Raw genomic sequence first — 18,675 nt, 5'->3', positions numbered from 1 at the left:
CCAGGACCTACATGTTTCTCTCCTCCCTGCCATATGCTTCCACACTTTACTGGGCGTGTGAGGCTGGAAAAGTCACCTAACTATCCTTCTAAACCTCTAAAGTTTGGCAAAGAAATGGAGAAATAAGACACAGGATAAGTCCTTACATAACCTATGTAAAATGGGAATTTCGAGGTGAGGTAGCTGGCTCTGTCCATGTGCAGACTGTGGAAAGTTGAGCAGAGTGAAAATTCTGGGAGGTAAGGGGGTTGTGAGTGGGGTTGATGAGCAGCTGAATTCAAGTGTCCATGGAAACAGTCAATAAACAGTCTATACTGGGAATAGGAAAGGGTTTTATTTGAGCCAAACTGAGATCTATAGCCCGGGGGGCAGCCTCTCTGATAGCCTGAGGAGCTGCTCCATCGAACCCTGGTTTTCAGCACAAACTTACACCTCATCCAAACAAAGAACAAGCATCAGACATGACAGGGTATGTTCCTTCAGGATTTCGAAAGAGACCGACTTAGTATATAGACAGCAGGACAGCAGGACCCTGGTGTCTGCGAGGGGAACCTTATCTTTGAACACAGACACCATAAGAAGGGGTTGTTCATCCTAATCGTCCAGATGCTCTTTCCTCAGTGGTCAAAGCAGCTGTGCTGTGAAAGTGTCACAGGTCTATTTAGGTCACACAAAGTTCAGGCTGGAAAAAAAAAACAAAACAGAGTTCAGGCTGAACCATGTAGAAGCCAAAATGACTTCCCAATGCCTCAGGCTGTGAAAATTTTCTCCTTTACAAGCATACAAAAATCTTAGAGCCCTCTAGTCCAGTATTCTACGTCTGAGGACACACCCAGAAGAGTTGAAACACACTCCGGAAGACGTGTTTGTACACCCGTGTTCACAGCAGCGTTATTCACAGTGGCTAAAACATAAAGCAACCCACGTGCCCAGGGACCACAAATGATAAGCCAAACGAGGTGTGTACAAATGAGAGAGTATTACTCAGTATTAAAACGGAATGGACTCAACCCTTGCCACAAAATGGAGGAGTCTTTTGGACATTATAATAATTGAAATAAGCCTGACAGTAAGTGACAGGTATAACTCCACTTAAACAAAGGCTCCCAAGTGGTCAGATCCATAGAGACAGAAAGTAGAATGGTGATTGCCAGGAACTGTGGAGGAGACAAGGGGGAATTGTTGCTGAATGGGTACAGAATCTGAGTTTTGCAAGATGATAAAAGTTCTGGAGTTTGTGAATGTACTTAGCAATACTTAAAAATGATTAAAGTGGTAAACTTTATGCTATGTGCATTTTACCACATTAAAAAAAAAAAAAGCATCTCAGCCCACTCCTTGAAGGCAACCACAGAAGTGTGGAGGGCTGATAGCACCACCACAGAAGCTCCCCGCCCACCCGACCCCACCTCCACCCAACAGCTCAGGAGTTAAGGATGGGCTTTTGTGCACAGGGACTCCCCACTTCTGTTTTTAGACATGCTTCAGTTCCAGCCCTACACGGCTTAGACTCAGCCTCACCGACTTGGATCCAATGCTCCAGGATCTACTCCAAGAGTCCAGTAAGTCTTGTGTTAACCCGTCCTCTGTAGGAGACCAGGCACTGAGTTCAGATACTCCCGAAGAGACCTCTGCAACCCGAGAGTGCGGCTGGGTCAGCCTGGCTCCCGCCTGAGGGTGGCAAGACCCATTTCCCCGATGAAAGCAGGAGGAGCTGGGAGCTGTGTGCCTTTGTGTGAGAAGAGGTGGGGGATGGATTTGTCCCTGGAGATTCTAAGACTCCTTTTTTTTGACTGGGGTTCAAACAACAGTAAAAATTACCCTTAGAGAGGATTTATGATGTGTGGGCCGCTGACTTCAGTCTCCTGTGTTCTGCTGGCACTTTCTACCTGTGGGTTCCCCTCTGCGGATACCCAGGCAGTGGAGCATCCACAGCTCTTGGTGTTAGGAGACGGGGACTGTATGGTGATTTACTAAACCACCATTGGGCTTGCTAACCCAGCAACTCTGTGAAGCTGGATCTATTATGCATTATTGGCAGTAGTTTAAGAATATGGTGGCAGAATACATAGAGCATAAAATCGGCCATCTTAACCGTTTTTCAGTGTACAGTTCAGTCATGCTAAATATGTTTACCTTGTCAAGCAACCAATCTCCAGAACAGGGTGCCTATGCCTGGAAGGGAGCTGTTACCAGAGCTATTGCCTGAGCCTGCTGGGTCTTAACTGCCTTTGGTTCAGAGCGACCCACATGCCAAAGTGGCACATTTTGGGGAGACGGATACTGCTCCCCCTCACCTCGCTTCAAGCATTCCCTTCAGTAATTTTGAAACATATTTGAAGTCTTCCTGGGCACCAGAAATTGACACATTGTAACTGATTATACTTGAATTAAAAAAAAAAAAGTCTTCCTTCTGTTTGAAGAAACTGAGGCTCAGAGATGGGGAACTTGCCCAGTGTGCCCACTTACCTACCACCTGCTCTCCAGATCTCTGCTGCTTTGTGGAACTGGGCTCCCAGAGCTAAGGGTGGATGGACGTTCTTGATGGTTTTGTGTCTTGTTGTCTCAGCAGATCTGAGCCTCCTCAACCCCGTCTAGGATGCGGTGTCAGGATGTTCTCCAATTTGGCCAGAAGCTGGTCTGCAGGCAGCTGCTGGAGCCTGCAGAGGAGTATGAGAGCCACGTAGCTCATCTGAACATCCTAGACCTGGTGGTTTTGGGTGTGGGCAGCACCCTGTGGGCTGGCGCGTACATCATGGCTAGCGCAGTGGCCATGCATATAGCTGGACCAGCGATTATCATCAGCTTCTTGGTGGCCGCCCTGTCTTCTCTGTTGTCTGGGCTCTGCTATGCTGAGCTTGGGGCCAGGGTGCCAAGCTCCAGTTCTCTGTATCTCTCCAGCTACGTCACCATGGGACAACTGTTTGCCTTCATCACTGGCTGGAACTTCATACTGTTCTCTGTCATTTGTGAGATGATGGGGAGAGGGAAGGGGTGGGGGTTAAGACTGGGAAACTAGTGGGGAGGGTTGGAGTCTTCACTCATTCATAAGCACCTTGTTACTGGTCATGCAGGGGAAGGGGGTTTTAGTGGCAGAAAAACCCCATAACGTCATGCTACTCTGCTCTAGCCCATTTTCCTTAAATGGTTGGGCTGAGAACCCAGAAGGAAAGGGAACTGTAAGAAGTGGGTGAGAGGGGGACATGTCCCACAGGCGCATCCCTCAGCACTTTGAAGTCTTTGCTCAGCTCTTGCCTTCATGGGGTTTTCCTTTACCACTTGATTTAAATTTGACCCTCATCTCCCAGACCTCCCATCTCTCTTTGAGATTAGGTATCTTGTTTTTTTTTTTTTTTTTAAAGTCCCAAGGCACATAGTAGGGAATGAATTTACATTTGTTAATAAATAGTCCTATTGCCACTGCAGACACCGCCTGTGTGGCCAAGGCCTGGAGCTACGCCTTTGACAGCCTGACTGGGAACCACATCTCTCAGGGGCTACAGGGCACTTTCTCTGTGCATATGCCCTACTTCCTGGCCGCGTACCCAGACTTTGTGGCGCTGGGCCTGGTGTTGCTCATGACTGGTGAGACAGGGGTCAGAGATAGGATGGGAAGAGTTGGGTGTGGAGGGGAAGTTGTGTGGGAAAGAGTTGGATGGCAGAATGGTGGGAGATTAGGATGGGAAAGAACTATGACAGGAAGGCAAAAAATAGACCATCATTTCTTTCCCCCTTGGCACCACGTACAGCTTGGGCTGGATCATTCTTTGGTGTGGGATGCAGTCCTGTGCATTAAGGGTTTTTAAAAAATGATTGTTGGATGTTGAGTACATCCCTGGCCTTTACTCAGTGGCCCCATCCCACAAAGTGTGACAATCAAAATGTCTCCAGACGTTGCCAGATGTCCCCTAGGAGGCAAAATCAGCCCTGCTCTGAATCATTTCCTTAGATGAAGTTTCTTCCTCTCTACTGGGACTAGAGAAGTTTTTTTTTTCAATACAGAGGCAATTCTCATAGCATAAAATTAAACATTTTACTGTTTTTTCCAGCTTTATTGAGATATACTTGACATGAACACTGCACAGGCTTAAGGTGTAGAATGTGATGGTTTGATAGATGTATATAAGTGAGATGATTGTCACAATAAGAAATTACGCCTCTTAACGTGTACACGCGACAACATTTAGTACATTCACAGTGTTGTGTAACCATCACCTCCATCAAGTTCCAAATATTTTCATCACCCCAGAAGGAAACCCCATTCCCCCTGAGCAGTCACTGTCCGTCTGCCACCTGACCTGGTCCCCTCACTCAGCCCCTGGGTACCACTGTTCTTCTTTCTGTCCCTAAGGAGGTTATTTTGAGTGTTTTATATCCCATCTTTCCCACAGGAGTACTGATTTTAGGAGCTCGTGTGACGCCCCTCGTTGCCAAAGTGTTCACTGGTCTGAACCTTTTGGTTCTCGGCTTCATCCTCCTCTCTGGCTTCATTAAGGGAGATCTGCACAACTGGCAGCTCACGGAGCAGGACTATAACTTGGCAGCATCTGGACCCAATGGCACCTACAGCTCAGAAGGGTACTCTTGATCCTTGGGGGGTTGGGGCAGAGCTGGGAAAATGTTGGGGACTAAGGAGATCCGGGCTGGCGGATCCAGATGCTGCGGGTCCTGGAGCTCAGGACTCATGGTGTCAACTGAGGAGTCCAGCAGAGGTGGCTGAACACACCTCACCCACGTTCTTCCTCATTTCTTCTCTCATAGGTTGGGCCCTCTGGGTTCTGGAGGGTTTGTGCCCTTCGGCTTTGATGGGATTCTCCGAGGAGCAGCTTTATGTTACTATTTGTTTTCTGGTTTTGCTGTCATTGTCAATAAAGGTAACATGCTGATCGTGTTTCCCATCAGAGGTTTGGCCAGTTTGGGCTGCCCTTGGGCATAGGGGTTGGTAGAAGACTATCCTGCTTTTGGAGGTTCAAGAGGGAAGGGGATTATGTGCTTTCACCCCAGTGTGTTCTGATCCAGCGCTTCCGCTCCTTCTGCAGGGAAGGGAGCCCGGAATCCACAGCGCTCCATCCCCTTGAGCATGGCCATCTCCATCTTCATCTGCTTTTTGGTGTTTTCTGGCGTCTCAGCGTCACTCACCTTCATGGTGCCCTACTACCAGACTGATCCTTACAACCCCTTGCCGCAGGCTCTTCTCCATGTTGGATGGGCCCCTGCCAGCTATGTCATGGCTGTTGTCATCCTGTGTGCTCTTTTATACAGGTCAGTGTCAAGGCTTCCTCCCCATCTACTGTCAGATTCTCAGGTATCCTGTCCCTTGACATTGAGAGACACTTAGAGGGAAATATACCTTATGCCAAATAGATTCAGGAGCAGTAGATTGAGGATCAGATGCTCCAATCTGTCCTGTATCTCCGTGTCCTCACACACATTTCCATTTTTTTCCCCAGCCTCCTAGGTACAATGTTCTTCATGTCTCGCATGACCTATGCAATGGCAGATGACGGGCTCCTTTTCCGGGAACTTGCCCGCATCTGTGCCAGCACAGGCACCCCCATCATGGCCACCACGTCTTCTGGAAGTCTTGCAGGTGAGTAAATAAATCACTCTCCTTCTTTGATCAACTTCCTTGTTTTGGATTTTTCCAGTGGCTTCTCACTCCCTCCCCACACACTCATCCTAGGGCTCCTGGCGTTACTCTTCAAGTTCCATGACATCGTGGAACTGATATCTCTTGGGATCCTTCTTGCTTACACCATCATGCCTTTTTCTGTTCTTGTCCTCAGGTGAGACTCCATGACACCTCGGCTGGGGGTCTTGGGCTCATGGAGATTGATGGGGAGTTAGTCCTCTTCTGCCCTCATGCTGCCTTCTAACTGTCCCGCCATGCTTGAGGCAGGACAGATGTGGGATAGGCTGGCTGATGTTGGCTGAGTAGGGGCTGCTGTTAATATTTCCTTAATACCTCTAATTCAGGTACCAGCCAGATCCGAATTCAAGCAAGAATGAGAACACAAAGAACAAAAGTGAAATTTCTGAACGTGAACCAAGTTCTTCCAAACCTGGGCCTGAAGCAGGAACCTCAAATGTTCTAAAGCTTCTGTGGGGCCGTGTGAACACCAGCCCCACTCAGAAATCTGGCCGGATTGCTTACGGATGTGCCTTACTGCTTGGTGAGCCGTGGGATGGCTCTTTGGAGGTGTTCAGAGATTGAGAGGATGGGGTGGGACTGTGATCTTGGCAGGTGTTGAGGATTCTTGGAGATAATATGAGCTTCCTGATGAGGGCAGTTTGGGGAGGGGTCTGACCCAAGGCCTGACACACCGGCTTCTGGACTTGACCCTGTTCTCCTCCCACTGGACCCTGCAGTTCTCCTGCTGACGGCCCTGAGCCTGGTGCTGGCCCAGTGGCCCCGCCGTGTGTTCTCTGGAGACCCCGTCTGTACAACGGTGGCTGTGCTGCTGCTGGTGCTCAGCGCCGGGGTCACTGTCACCATCTGGAGGCAGCCCCAGGGCCCCACTCCTCCTCCCTTCAAGGTGGGTGACCTTATGTGCCCAAACTATCCACCCTGAGTGAAGGAAGTCTGCACGCTGTGAGGTCTGAACTATCTTGGCTGGACCAGGGAAGGAGGCGAGTCGCCCTAACCAGTGGCCCTTCCCTGGTCCACTCTCAGTGCTTCTCACACCCAGCCTGGGGAGGCGCTGGCTGCTCCGTGTGACCAGGCCTGGCGTCGCCCCCCCCCCCGTGGGGGCGGGGCCTGCCTTGGTGAGGCCTGCGGCGCGCTCAGGGTTAGCTGCCTTCGCCCGCAGGTGCCTGCTCTGCCTGTCCTCCCAGTGCTGAGCATCTTCGTGAATGTCCACTTGATGATGCAGATGACCACTTGGACCTGGGCCCAGTTTGGCATCTGGAGTGCCATTGGTAAGTGACTTTCTGGGATAAAGAGACTTCCTAAGTGACTAAATCCAACCCTCTTCCTACTACCCCTCCCCCAAACTGTGTGAGACTCCACAATAGGAGGCCTATTGGGCCTTTGTAAGTGGGGAGAGCACCCACTTTTCCTTCTCATTGTCTCATTGCCCGACTAGGATTCGCCATATACTTTGGATATGGGATCCGACACAGCTTGGAGGACACTGATCCACAGCCTCCAGCCTCCAACTCCTAATCTCTTGACAAATCATCCCTAGTGATGAATCCTCTTAAGCACAGGAAACGGATGCTGTGTGGATTCCCTCTGTACATGGGAGGCACCTGCTAGGTCGTGGACAATTTGAGCCTCTGTGAATTGTGAGGATGGGATGCATTTAGAGCCCTGTAGTCACTGCCAACAGAGGAAATGATTTTAATGTTGTACAATTTTAAGTAAACCTTTAAAAGCATAATATACATACTTAAAAATACAGGCTTCATAAACTTCCAACAAGATGAATTTTCAGAAAGACAGTACAGCAATGTAACCAGCAACCAGAGGAAGAAATAAAATATTGATGTGCAAAATAAGAAGCGCCTTATTGTGCCTCTTTCCAGCAAAAACACAGAGATTGCAAATGAGAAGGAAATGCAGGCAACTGTACATTATGTCAAGAGTTACACGTTCAATAGGAGGACACAAGTAGTTTGGAAGTAAAATGAAAGTAACAGATACATTGTGTGGACAGCAACACGAGAAAGCTGGGGCGGCTACATTAGTATCAGGCAAATCAGACTTCACGATAAAGAAACTAATAACAGGTAAAGCGGGTCATTTCATAATGATAAAGGGAAACGATCCTTTTTATCTTTTCCCCCAGCGTTACTGAGATGTTGTGTAGCATTGTGTGAATGATGATTTCTGGTTACTTTTCTGACTCAGACTCTTAGAGTTCCACACTAGAGTTGGTGAGGAAAAGTTCTCAATTGAGAGGAAAAAAACAAAAACAAAAACAAAAACCTCCTGCTTTGCTAGAGGAGACAGAAAAGAGCAGGAAGTAAGAGTTGGTTGATAAATGGTCACAGTTGGGTGGAACTAAAAGAAAGGAAGTTAAACTGGAAAAATGAGATGAAAAGTTGCTGCTGCAAATTGAGATTATGGACACTGAACTCATTGGTGATAATGAAGCAGAGGACTGTGTATGGGAATGAATAACTGAAGTAGAGAGAAGGAGGGATGGGACTCAAGAAACTGAGCAGCAAATTTATTAGATGAATTTAAAAATAGATTGAGGAGTATTAACAGAATTAGGAAAATCACTATATTGCAAGTTGGAATAAAACTGCAGACTTAGGATGCAATTGATGGCAATGGAAACTGTTAGGCGAAACTCTGATGGACGAGATTGACATCGCCTGATTTTCGCCTTTCCTTCCTGATATGGGACCACCGTACAGCACGTGCAACCCCATGTGCTGTAACAGACAACACAGAACACTGCCCATAGCACAGTCTTCATGAAAAGTTGAATCAGAATGTAATCAAACCTCTAGATCAACTACTAGCTCACAGCAGAGAGAAGGGAGAGATTCACATTTCAACTGAAAATACAATCAGCCAAAACAAGAATGTGGGCAGTTCTCTAGGGAAGAAAAATGATACACTTTCTGTGACAATTAAATGATATCTCTCAAACTGGGGAGTTAATACAGGCACATCCTGGAGAAATTGCTGGTTTGGTTCCAGGCGTCCGCAGTAAAGAGAATATGGCAATAAAGAGGTAACACAGATTTTTTGGTTTCCCAGAGCATATCAAACTTTATGTTCACACTTCAGTATAATCTATTCATTGTGCCATAGCATTCTGTCTCTTAACAAAATGTACATACCTTAGTTTAAAAAACCTTTATTGCTAAAAAATGCTAATCATTGTAGAGAACCCAGGGTTGCCGCAAACCTTTGATTTGTAAAAGGTGCAGTATCTGCAAAGCGCAATAAAATGACACACCCCTGTACATGTGTATGTATGTGTACATATTAAAATGTGTACATGTATAATTAATATGCATAAACCTGTACATGTATAAAATACATGTTTTTAAAAATATGTTTTATGCTTCATTGTTTATCTGAAAACCTCTAGATCTAAGTGTCTTGGGTTTTTTGTTTGTTTGTTTCTTTTGCACAAGGGCTTGAATTTTATTCTTTCCCTGTTTCAGCTCCAGACAGGCAGATACAGTGTTGGCTAAAAACAACAGAAATATATTCTCTCACCGTCTGGAGGCCAGAAGTTCAAAATAAGTTTCACTGGGCTGAAACCAAGGTGTCAGCAGGACCAGATTCCCTCTGAACATTTTAGAGGAAGATCTCTCCCCTGCCTTTTCCAGCTTCTGGTGGCTGTGGCCAGCGGCCCCGTCCCCCATCCTCAAGGCCAGCAGTGTAGAATCTTCCAATTTGTCTCTCTTCCATTTTCTTAGATGTCTCATATTTTTATTTGCTAAATCTTTCACCCTTTGGTCTCTGTCTGTGCCCTCTGCATTCTAACCTTTTTTTATAAGGACCTCCGTGTAGTGGGTTAGGGCTGCTATGAAAATCATGAAATGACGGAGGAGGAGGCCTCATGGAAAGTTGTGAAGGATTTTATTTAAATTCTTATCATTGGTTTTCATCAATTAGGGGGATAAAACAGTTGTCATGAAGCAGGAGACAGAGCAAAGCATGAACATGTTATTTCACCATAATTCATATAAGTGGTGGCTCCTGTAGGCAGCAGGGAGCCCGTGGATGTTTCTGAGCATGGAAACAACATGAAGAAGGTGTTTTGGGAGATGACAGGTTCTGCTGTCTTTCCAGGGACAGTGGCGCAACGCGGCCATCCTCCAGGCCTGACACATCCCTCTCCCCGCCCACCCCAGCGCCTCAGCACTTTGCTGGCTTATGAGTCTAGAAAAGTCACCTAACCCTCCTTCTGAACCTCTAAGGGCTTAGCAAAGAAGTGAAGAAACAGGACACGGCGTAAGTCCTTACACAGTCTACGTAAACTGGGAATTTCGGAGATGAGGTGTTTGGCTCCGACCCTTAAATGTGACATACTTCATTCATTTTTAGTTGAAGTATAGTCAGTTACAATGTGTCAGTTTCTGGTGAACAGCATAACGTCCCAGTCTTGCAGATACATACATATATTCGTTTTCATAAATGTGACATACTTTAATTTTCTTTTTAAAATTTTTTTAATTTTAAAAAAATTAAAAATTTTTTAAAATTAAAAAAAGTATTTAAAAAAATTTTAGCATACTTTAATTTTCTACTCTCACTTCCCTCTTTCCTCAGCCACCATCACCTTTGGAAATCCACCTATTCAATTGCTATTGCTGCTGGAAGAAGGAGGGAAAGGGGAGGGATCTGTGAGGAGCAGTAATGTTTTCTGGACTCAGAATACAGCTGGATTCATATATAAAGAACCTAGCTGTAGAAGTTAAGGAATCAGCGGGGAGGGTGTGGCTCAGTGGCAGAGCGTGTGCTTAGCATGCACGAGGTCCTGGTTTCCACAAAAATAAAATTAAATAAAAGTAGTATCTGCTCTGCTTTTCCCGTCCATGTTTCACGAGACCCAGATGAATCCATGAATATGAAATTAGTTTGTGATTTATAAGTTGCGATACAGACATGAGCGTTAGTAACATAATCAAATTTCCTCAGTCTGTTGGCGTGTTTTACTTCTGTGGTTCTATCCAGCTAGAGATTGACCATCTAGACATGAAGCTGGGGCTTTGGTGTGCTCCTGTACCTGCAGGAAAGCAGGCTCCCCTCTCCCAGCTCTTCAGGGCAGGTGACTGAGGGAATCTCGTGGCCTCAAAATCGTACAAGGGAGGAATCACTGTCTGTTCCCACCCTGTTCCATTCTAGTCCCATTAGAATCAGGGAGGTCTCTCCAAACTCAGTTCCTTCCTCTGTATCTTCAGCGATTTCCTCCTGCTCCATCTCCAGCCCCCTGGGGGATGGTGCAAAAGGAGTCCAGACAACAGGTAAGGACAGTTTTACCTGGCATTCAGAGGCCTCTTTATCACAGCGGGTCCGAGTCCTGATTCTGGAGTTTTTCAGAGAGGCATATGGCATGAGACAGAGAGAAAGGGAGAAGGTAATCAGCAAAACCCACAAAAGCGACAGAGACGTGATGTAGATCAGAAATGGACACACTGTAATTGACTTTACTTCAATAAAAAAAAAAAAATCTCTTAAGTGACAGGGACAAAGAGAGGCACTAGGAAGAAAAGAGCCAGACACACCAAGATAGACAAATAGACACAGAGAAATGCAGAGACAGCAAAGGTACAGACTGGGGAAGAGGCGGGTGAAGACAGACAGAGTCAGAGTCAGAGAACTGGAGACAAAGGAAAGAAACAGATGGGGAAAGAAAGATAAATCAAGCAAGAAAAACAAAGCGAAGAGAGACAGAAAGAAAGACTGAAATCAAGTAAGTTCGGAGTCAGAGAGAGAGACCATGAGCAAACAAGGAGAAAGAAAAAATTGAGTTCTTTGCTTTTTTTAATCACTAAATTTTTTATTGAATTATAGTCAGTTTACAATGTTGTGTCAGTTTCTAGCGTACAGCATAGTGCTTCAGTCATACATATACACACATATATTCCTTTTCATATTCTTTTTCATTATAAGTTACTATGAGGTATTGAATAGAGTTCCCTGTGCTATCATGAAGAAACTTGTTGTTTATCTATTTTATATATAGTAGTTAGTATCTGCAAATCCAAAACTTCTAATTTATCCCTCCCTCTTTGGTAACTATAAATCTGTTTTCTATGTCTGTGAGTCTGTTTCTGTTGTGTACATAAGTTCATTTGTGTCATTTTGTTTTAGATTCCACATGTAAGTGATATCATATAATATGTAGCATTCTCTGTGTGACTGACTTCACTTAGTATGACAGTCTCTGAATCTATCCATGTTACTGCAAGTGGACATTCTTATTTTTTTTAGTGGCTGAGGAATAATTGTGTATAAACCCCACATCTTCTCTATCCAGTCATCTGTCCATGGACACGTGGGTTGCTTCCATGTCTTTGGCCAATCCTTCTTGAACACCAGTAGTAACATGCCTTCAGTAACAAGATGGATCCCAATTTGGGAAATCCTGAAGTATAAAAAATGGCGCATTTTAGAACTGTTGATGTTGGTCCCAAAAATGTTAACACATGTAAAATTCCTGAAAGCGAATAGTCCATGCTGGAATCTGAATGCCTGTGTTCCCCCAAATTCTCCTGTTGAAAATCTAATCCCCAGCATGATGGTATGTGGGGGTGGAGCTTTGGGGAGCCGTTCAGGTCACGAGGGTGGAGCCTTCAGTAGTGGGATTAGTGCCCTTTTAGAGAGAAACCAGAAAGCTGGGCTGCCGCAGCCACTGTGTGAGGACACGGGGAGAAGCCAGCAGTCTGCAGCGTGGAAGAGGGCCCTCGCCAGAACCTGACCTTGCTGGCACCACGGCCTTGGACCTCCCAGCCTCCACACTGTGAGAAATAAACCTCTGCTGTTTGCAAGCTCCCCGGTCTTTGGTATTACGTTATCGCAGCCCAAGCAGCCTCTTAATGCTGCTGTTACCATTTTTACAGTCCTGGGATCCACACTTTGATTCCCTCCTTATGTGAATCAGAATTTTGTGCTCACAAAAGATAGAAACCCTAAGCCAAAGCGGCTTCACAGCAGAACAGTGGAGGCTCCTATCACTGGACTTCCCCCCCCCCAAATTTAGTTGATTCTATAAACATATATTCTAGAGCTTTTAAAAAGCAGCAAGTCGTCTTATCCAAGGTGTAATATGTCCTTGACTCAAGCTTCAAATAGAAAGTACCATTGTGTTATTGCCAAGCAGAGATATGATTTCTACAGAGTAAATCTCCCATCCAGGTAGTTTCAGGAAAAATACTACTGGTCAGAGTTAATATTTAAGGTTATTGTGGGGGAGCAGGGGTGCTCCTATCCACTTCCAGTTTGGTGCTGCTCAACTGGAATAAATTTTTGCTCAAATAACTTACAATTTTAAATAAAAAAAAAAGACTATTGGGACCAGTGAAAATTAGGTCCCTTCGGTCTCACATGTGAATGTACTCAAGAAAGTTAATGAACACACGCATCTAAGACTCAGCTTTTACATATTAGTAAATTGAGCCTTAATTTACATAGTTAACAGCACCTGAAAATCATAGATAACGGTATCAAGATAATTGCCCAGCAGTCAATTAGGGCAAGAGGCTTTTTTTTGGTAAAACTTGGAGCTTCGATGGATGGTGGTAATCAAATTTTGAATTATTTTCCGAAGGGACAAGGAAGAGAGCCTCTTCTTGAATTTTATTGGGTGACCACTGACCTGGGTCTCGGAGCCAAGCCTGGACTGACCGTGACTGCAGAGCACATGTAGGACCACCAGAGGGCGCTCCGACACCACAGGAGCAGGCAAAGCCAGGCCCGCAGCAGGAGGGAGTGAAACGCATCGGTTTCATTCCATATTTTCTTCTATGCCGAAGTATAGTTACAACATTTTGTTAATTTTGTGTGTACAAGAAAGTGATCCGTTATACATATATGTATATATCTGTATTCTTTTTTCAATTCCTTTCATTTATAGGTTATCAAAAGACACTGAATATGGTTTTCAGTGCTATGCAGTATATCCTTGTGTTTATCTGTTTTATATATAGTAGTGTGTATCTGTTAATTTCATACTCCTTATTATCCCTCTTCCCTCCATCCTCCTTATTTTTATTTTTTTTTTATTTTATTTTATTTTTTTTGTGAGGGAGGTATTTAGGTTTATTTCTTTCTTTGTTTTTAGAGAAGGTACTGGGGATTGAACCTAGGATCTCATGCATGCTGAGCATGCAGCCTGCTACTTGAGCTACACCCTCCTCCCATCACCATCCTCTTTAATACCATGCATCCCTTTTCCATGTCTGTGAGTCTATTTCGGTTTTGTATATAGATTCATTTGTACTATTTTTCTACATTCCACGTATAAGTGATACTGCATTTGTCTTTCTCTGACTGACTTCACTTAGTATGATAATCTCTAGGTCCATCCATGTTGCTGCAAATGGCAATAGTTCACTTTTATGGCTGAGTGATATTCCATTGTGTATATATATCACATCTGCTTTTTATTTTGTTTCATTTTATTTATTTTTTATTGAAGTACAGTTTGTTTACAATGTTGTATTAATTTCTGGTGTACAGCATAGTGATTCAGTTATACACATATACATATTCCTTTTCACATTATTTTCCGTTATAGGCTATTACAAGTTATTGAATATATTTCCATGTGCTGTACAGTAGGACCTTGTTGTTTATATATTTAATGTATAGTAGTTAGTTCCTGAAAATCTTAGACTCCCAATTTATCCCTTTCCACTCCCTTTCCCCGCTGATAACCACAAGCTTGTTTTCTATGTCTGAGTCTGTTTCTGTTTAAAAAATAAGTTCACATGTTTCATTTTTATTAGATTCTACATGTAAGTGATATCATGTGGTATTTTTCTTCCTCTGTCTGACTTACTTCACTTAGAATGACAATCTCCAGGTCCATCCATGTTGTTGCAAGTGGCATTATTTTATTCTTCTTTATGGCTGAGGGGTATTCCATTGTTTATATATACCACGTCTTTATCCATTTTTCTGTTGATGGACATTTAGGTTGGTGCCGTGTCCTGACTGATGTCAATAGTAAGGGTGCTCCTTTTTGAGTTTTCTAGGCTGACCAGTGACCTCAGTAAGGACTGACCCATGGCTGCAGTGTATCAGTTGCGCCACCAGAGGGCGCTCCGACACCACAGGAGCAGATGAAGCCCGCCTTGCAGCAGGAAGGAGTGAAATAATCAGTGTTGCCCTGTAATATCTTTTTAAAATTAAACTGTAGTCTATTACAATATTTTGTTAGTTTCAGGTATACAATAAAGTAATTCATTATACATATATCTATATATCTGTATTCTTTTTTCCGATTTTTTTCGTTTACAGGTTATTACAAGACATTGAGTGTAGTTTTCAGTGCTATGCAGTATATCCTTGTGTTTATCTGTTTTATATATAGTAGTGTGTATCTATTAATTTCATACTCCTTACGTATCCCTCTTCCTACCATCCTTTTTAATATCATGCAATCCTTGTCTATGTCTGTGAGTCTATCTTTTTACATATGGATTCATTTGTACTATTTCTTAACTTCTGTGTATAAGTGATATCATATAATATTTGTCTTTCTATGTCTGACTTACTTCACTTAGTATGGTCATCTCTAGGTCCATCCACATTGCTGCATATGGAAATATTTCATCATTTTATGGCTGAGTAATATTCCATTGTGTATATATACCACATCTTCAATTTATTTTATTATAATTATTGTTTTAATTGAAGTGCAGTCAGCTTACAATGTGTGTTTATTTCTGGGGTGCACTATACTGATTCAGTTATACATATATACATATTTCTTTTCACATTGTTTTTCATTATAGGCTATTACAAGGTGTTGATATTGTTCCCTGTGCTATACAGTAGGACCTTGTTGTTTATCTATTTTATATGTAGTAGTTAGTATCTGCAAATCCCAAACTCCCAATTTATCCCTCCCCACCTCTTTCGCTCTCACCTCTTCCCCCCGCCCTGATAACCACAAGCTTGTTTTCTATGTCTGTGAGTCTGTTTCTGTTTTGTAAATAAGTTCATTTGTCTCGTTTTTTAGATTCCACATGTAAGTGATATCATATAGTGTTTTTCTTTCTCTGTCTGACTTACTTCACTTAGTGTAATAATCTCCAAGTCCATCCATGGTGCTGCAAATGGCATGATTCCATTTTTTCTTATGGCTGGGAGGTATTCCATTGTATATGTAAACCACATCTTTATCCATTCATCTGTCGATGGACATTTAGGTTGCTTCCATGTCTTGGCTAATGTAAATAGTAAGGGTGACTTTTTTTGAGTTTTATTGGGTGACCAGTGACCTCTGTCTCAAAGCCAGACTGACCTGTGACTGCAGAGCATTTGTAAGACCGCCAGAGGGCGCTCTGACACCACGAGAGCGAGCGAAGCCAGCCTTGCAGCAGGAGGGAGTGAAGCTAATCAGTGTTGCCCCATAATCTTTTTTTTTTTTTTAAATCAAAGAATAGTTGATTTACAATATTGTTAGTTTCAGGGGTACAGCAAAGTGATTCGACTATACATATATATGTGTATATGTATTCTTTTAAAAATTCTTTTCCATTATAGGTTATTACAAGATACTGAATATAGTTCCCTGTGTTTTACAGTAGAACCTCTGTCTCAGAGCCAAGCTAGGACTGGCCATGACTGCAGAGGAGTCATATGACCACCAGAGGGCGCGCCAACACCACAGAAGCAAAGGAAGCCAGCCTTGCAGCAGGAGGGAGTGAGTCATCAGTATTGTCCCACAATTTTTTTTAATTGAAGTATAGCTGATTTACAATATTATGTTAGTTTTAAGTGTACAGCAATGTGATTTTATTATACATGTATATGTATGTATATATCTGTATGATTTATTTTTAGACTCTTTTCATCATAGGTTATTACAAGATACTGAAAGTAGTTCCCTGTGCTGTACTGTAGGTCCTTGTTTATCTATTTTATATATAGTAGTGTGTATCTGCTAATCCCATACTCCTAATTTAGCCCCCTTCCCACCATCAGCTTTGGTAACCATAAGTTTTGTGTCTCTGATTCTATTCTTTTTATATATAGATTCATTTGTACTTTTTTTAGATTCTACATATAAGTGATATCATATGTTTCTTCCTCTGTCTGACTTACTCACTTACTATGATCATCTCTAGGTCCATCCATGTTGCTACAAATGGCTATATTTCATCATTTTTATGGCTGAGTAATATTTCATTGGGTATATATGCCCCATTTCCTTTTAAAATTTTGTTTGTTTTATCTTTTATCTTATTTTTTACTGGAGTATACTCAGTTTACAATGTTGTGTTAATTTCTGGTGTACAGGAACATGATCAGTTATATATATGTGTGTGTGTGTATATATATATATTCCTTTTCATTATCTTTTTCATTATAGACTATTATAAGGTACTGAATATAGTTTCCTGTGCTTTACAGTATGAACTTGCTGTTTATCTATTTTAATATAGTTGTTAGTACCTACAAATCCTGAACTCCCAGTTTATGCCTCCCATCCCCCCCTTCACTTGCTGGTAACCACAGGTTTGTTTTCTATGTCTGTGTGTCTGGTTCTGTTTTGCAAATAAGTTCTTTTGTATCACTTTTTAAGATTCCACATATAAGTGATATCATATAGTATTTTTCTTTCTCTTTCTGGCTTACTTCACTTAGTATGATAATCTCCATGTCCATCCATGGTGCTGCAAATGGCATTGTTTTATTATTTTTTTATGGCTGAATAGTATGGTGGAGATGTAGTGTGTTCTTGATTCGGTCTTCAAATACAAAGTACCATCTTTTTTTATTTTTCTTCCAAGGGGAGATATGCTTTCTATAGAATAGCTCTCCCATCCAGCTAGGTTTAGGAACAATTCTGCCGGTCACGCTTAGTATTTAAGATTATTGGAACCAGTGACACCTGTCCTTCACGAACACACTGGGGGAATCTAGGAGTCAGCTTTTACATATTAACAACTTGAGCCTTAAGTTACACGTTAACAGTACCTGAAAATCATAAATCATTTTACCTTAATTGCCCAGCAGTCATTAGGGCAGAGAAAAATTTTTTTAAATCTTGTAGTTTCCAAGAATGGAGGTAATCAAGTTTTGAATAATTTTCCCAAGGGACAATCAAGCGTGCCCCTGTTTAAGTTTTCTAGGCTGATTCCTGACCTCTGTCTCAGAGAGCAAGTCAGGACCGGCCCGTGGCTGCAGTGTATTCATCCCACCACCAGAGGGCGCCCCGACACCACAGGCGCTGACGAAGCCCGCCTTGCAGCAGGAGTGAAATAATCAGTGTTGCCCTGTAATGGTTTTTTTTCCTAAAACAAATATAGTTGATTTACAATATTTTGTTAGCTTCAGGTGTACAATAAAGTGATCCGTTATACATTTATATATTTATATCTGTATTTTTTCAATCTCTTCCATTGTAGGTTATTACAAGATGTTGAATATAGTTCCCTGCACTATGCAGAAAGTCCTTGTTTATCTATTTTATATACACTAGTGTGTATCTGTTAGCCCTATACTCCTAATTTATCCCTCCTCCTACCATCCCCTTTAATAATCATACATTCCTTTCGATGCCTGTAAGTCTATTTGCTTTGTATATAGATTCATTTGTACAATTTTTTTAGGTTCCACGTGTAAGTCGTATCATATAATATTTGTCTTTCTCTACCTGACTTACTTCACTTAATATGACAATCTTTAGGTCCATCCATATTGCTGCATAAGGGAATATTTCAACATTTTTATGGCTGTGTAATATTCCATTGTGTATACATACCACCATTTCTTTTTCCTTTATTTAATTTTATTTCATTTTATTTTTATTAAAGTATAGTAGGTTTACAGTGTTGTGTTAATTTCCTGTGTACAGCATAGTGACTCAGTTATACATATATACATATTCCTTTTCACATTCTTTTTCGTTACAGGTTACTACAAGTTCCCTGTGCTGCACAGTAGGACTTTGTTTATCTATTTTATATATAGTAGTTAGTATCTGCAAATCTCAAACACCCAATTTATCCCTCCCCACCTCTCCT

General features: G+C 42.7%; 1 protein-coding gene across 3 annotated transcripts; it reads left to right on the top strand.

Moving 5' to 3' along the window:
- The first annotated feature begins 1,444 nt into the window (after positions 1–1,444).
- Positions 1,445–8,914, top strand: LOC105074479 (cationic amino acid transporter 3-like). Of its 3 annotated transcripts, none has more exons than XM_074369144.1 (12): positions 1,445–1,562; positions 2,573–2,969; positions 3,427–3,585; positions 4,392–4,578; positions 4,762–4,874; positions 5,040–5,262; positions 5,451–5,590; positions 5,684–5,786; positions 5,977–6,173; positions 6,370–6,536; positions 6,810–6,918; positions 7,086–8,914. In XM_074369144.1, the coding sequence occupies exons 2-12, from the start codon at positions 2,600–2,602 to the stop codon at positions 7,163–7,165; spliced, it is 1,848 nt and encodes a 615-aa protein (XP_074225245.1). In that variant the 5' UTR covers positions 1,445–1,562; positions 2,573–2,599; the 3' UTR covers positions 7,166–8,914. The 3 variants fall into 3 exon arrangements, with proteins under 3 accessions (XP_074225245.1, XP_074225246.1, XP_045377790.1); XM_074369145.1 differs by having other exon boundaries at positions 1,452–1,562; positions 2,570–2,969; XM_045521834.2 differs by lacking the exon at positions 1,445–1,562 and having other exon boundaries at positions 1,961–2,969.
- The last annotated feature ends 9,761 nt before the right edge of the window (positions 8,915–18,675 follow it).

This window comes from Camelus bactrianus, chromosome 9 (genome assembly GCF_048773025.1).
Source record: "Camelus bactrianus isolate YW-2024 breed Bactrian camel chromosome 9, ASM4877302v1, whole genome shotgun sequence".
Lineage (NCBI taxonomy): Eukaryota > Metazoa > Chordata > Mammalia > Artiodactyla > Camelidae > Camelus > Camelus bactrianus.
The sequence above is the reverse complement of the archived record's forward strand: the minus strand, read 5'-3'. Positions and strand labels throughout refer to the sequence as shown.

Excerpts from the sequence above, each read along its gene's own strand:
- LOC105074479 (XM_074369144.1), top strand. The coding sequence starts at position 2,600 with ATGCGGTGTCAGGATGTTCTCCAATTTGGCCAGAAGCTGGTCTGCAGG. Across the intron at positions 5,263-5,450 it reads CTGTGTGCTCTTTTATACAG|CCTCCTAGGTACAATGTTCT; the intron begins GTCAGTGTCAAG and ends TTTTTTCCCCAG. Across the intron at positions 6,919-7,085 it reads TGGCATCTGGAGTGCCATTG|GATTCGCCATATACTTTGGA; the intron begins GTAAGTGACTTT and ends TTGCCCGACTAG.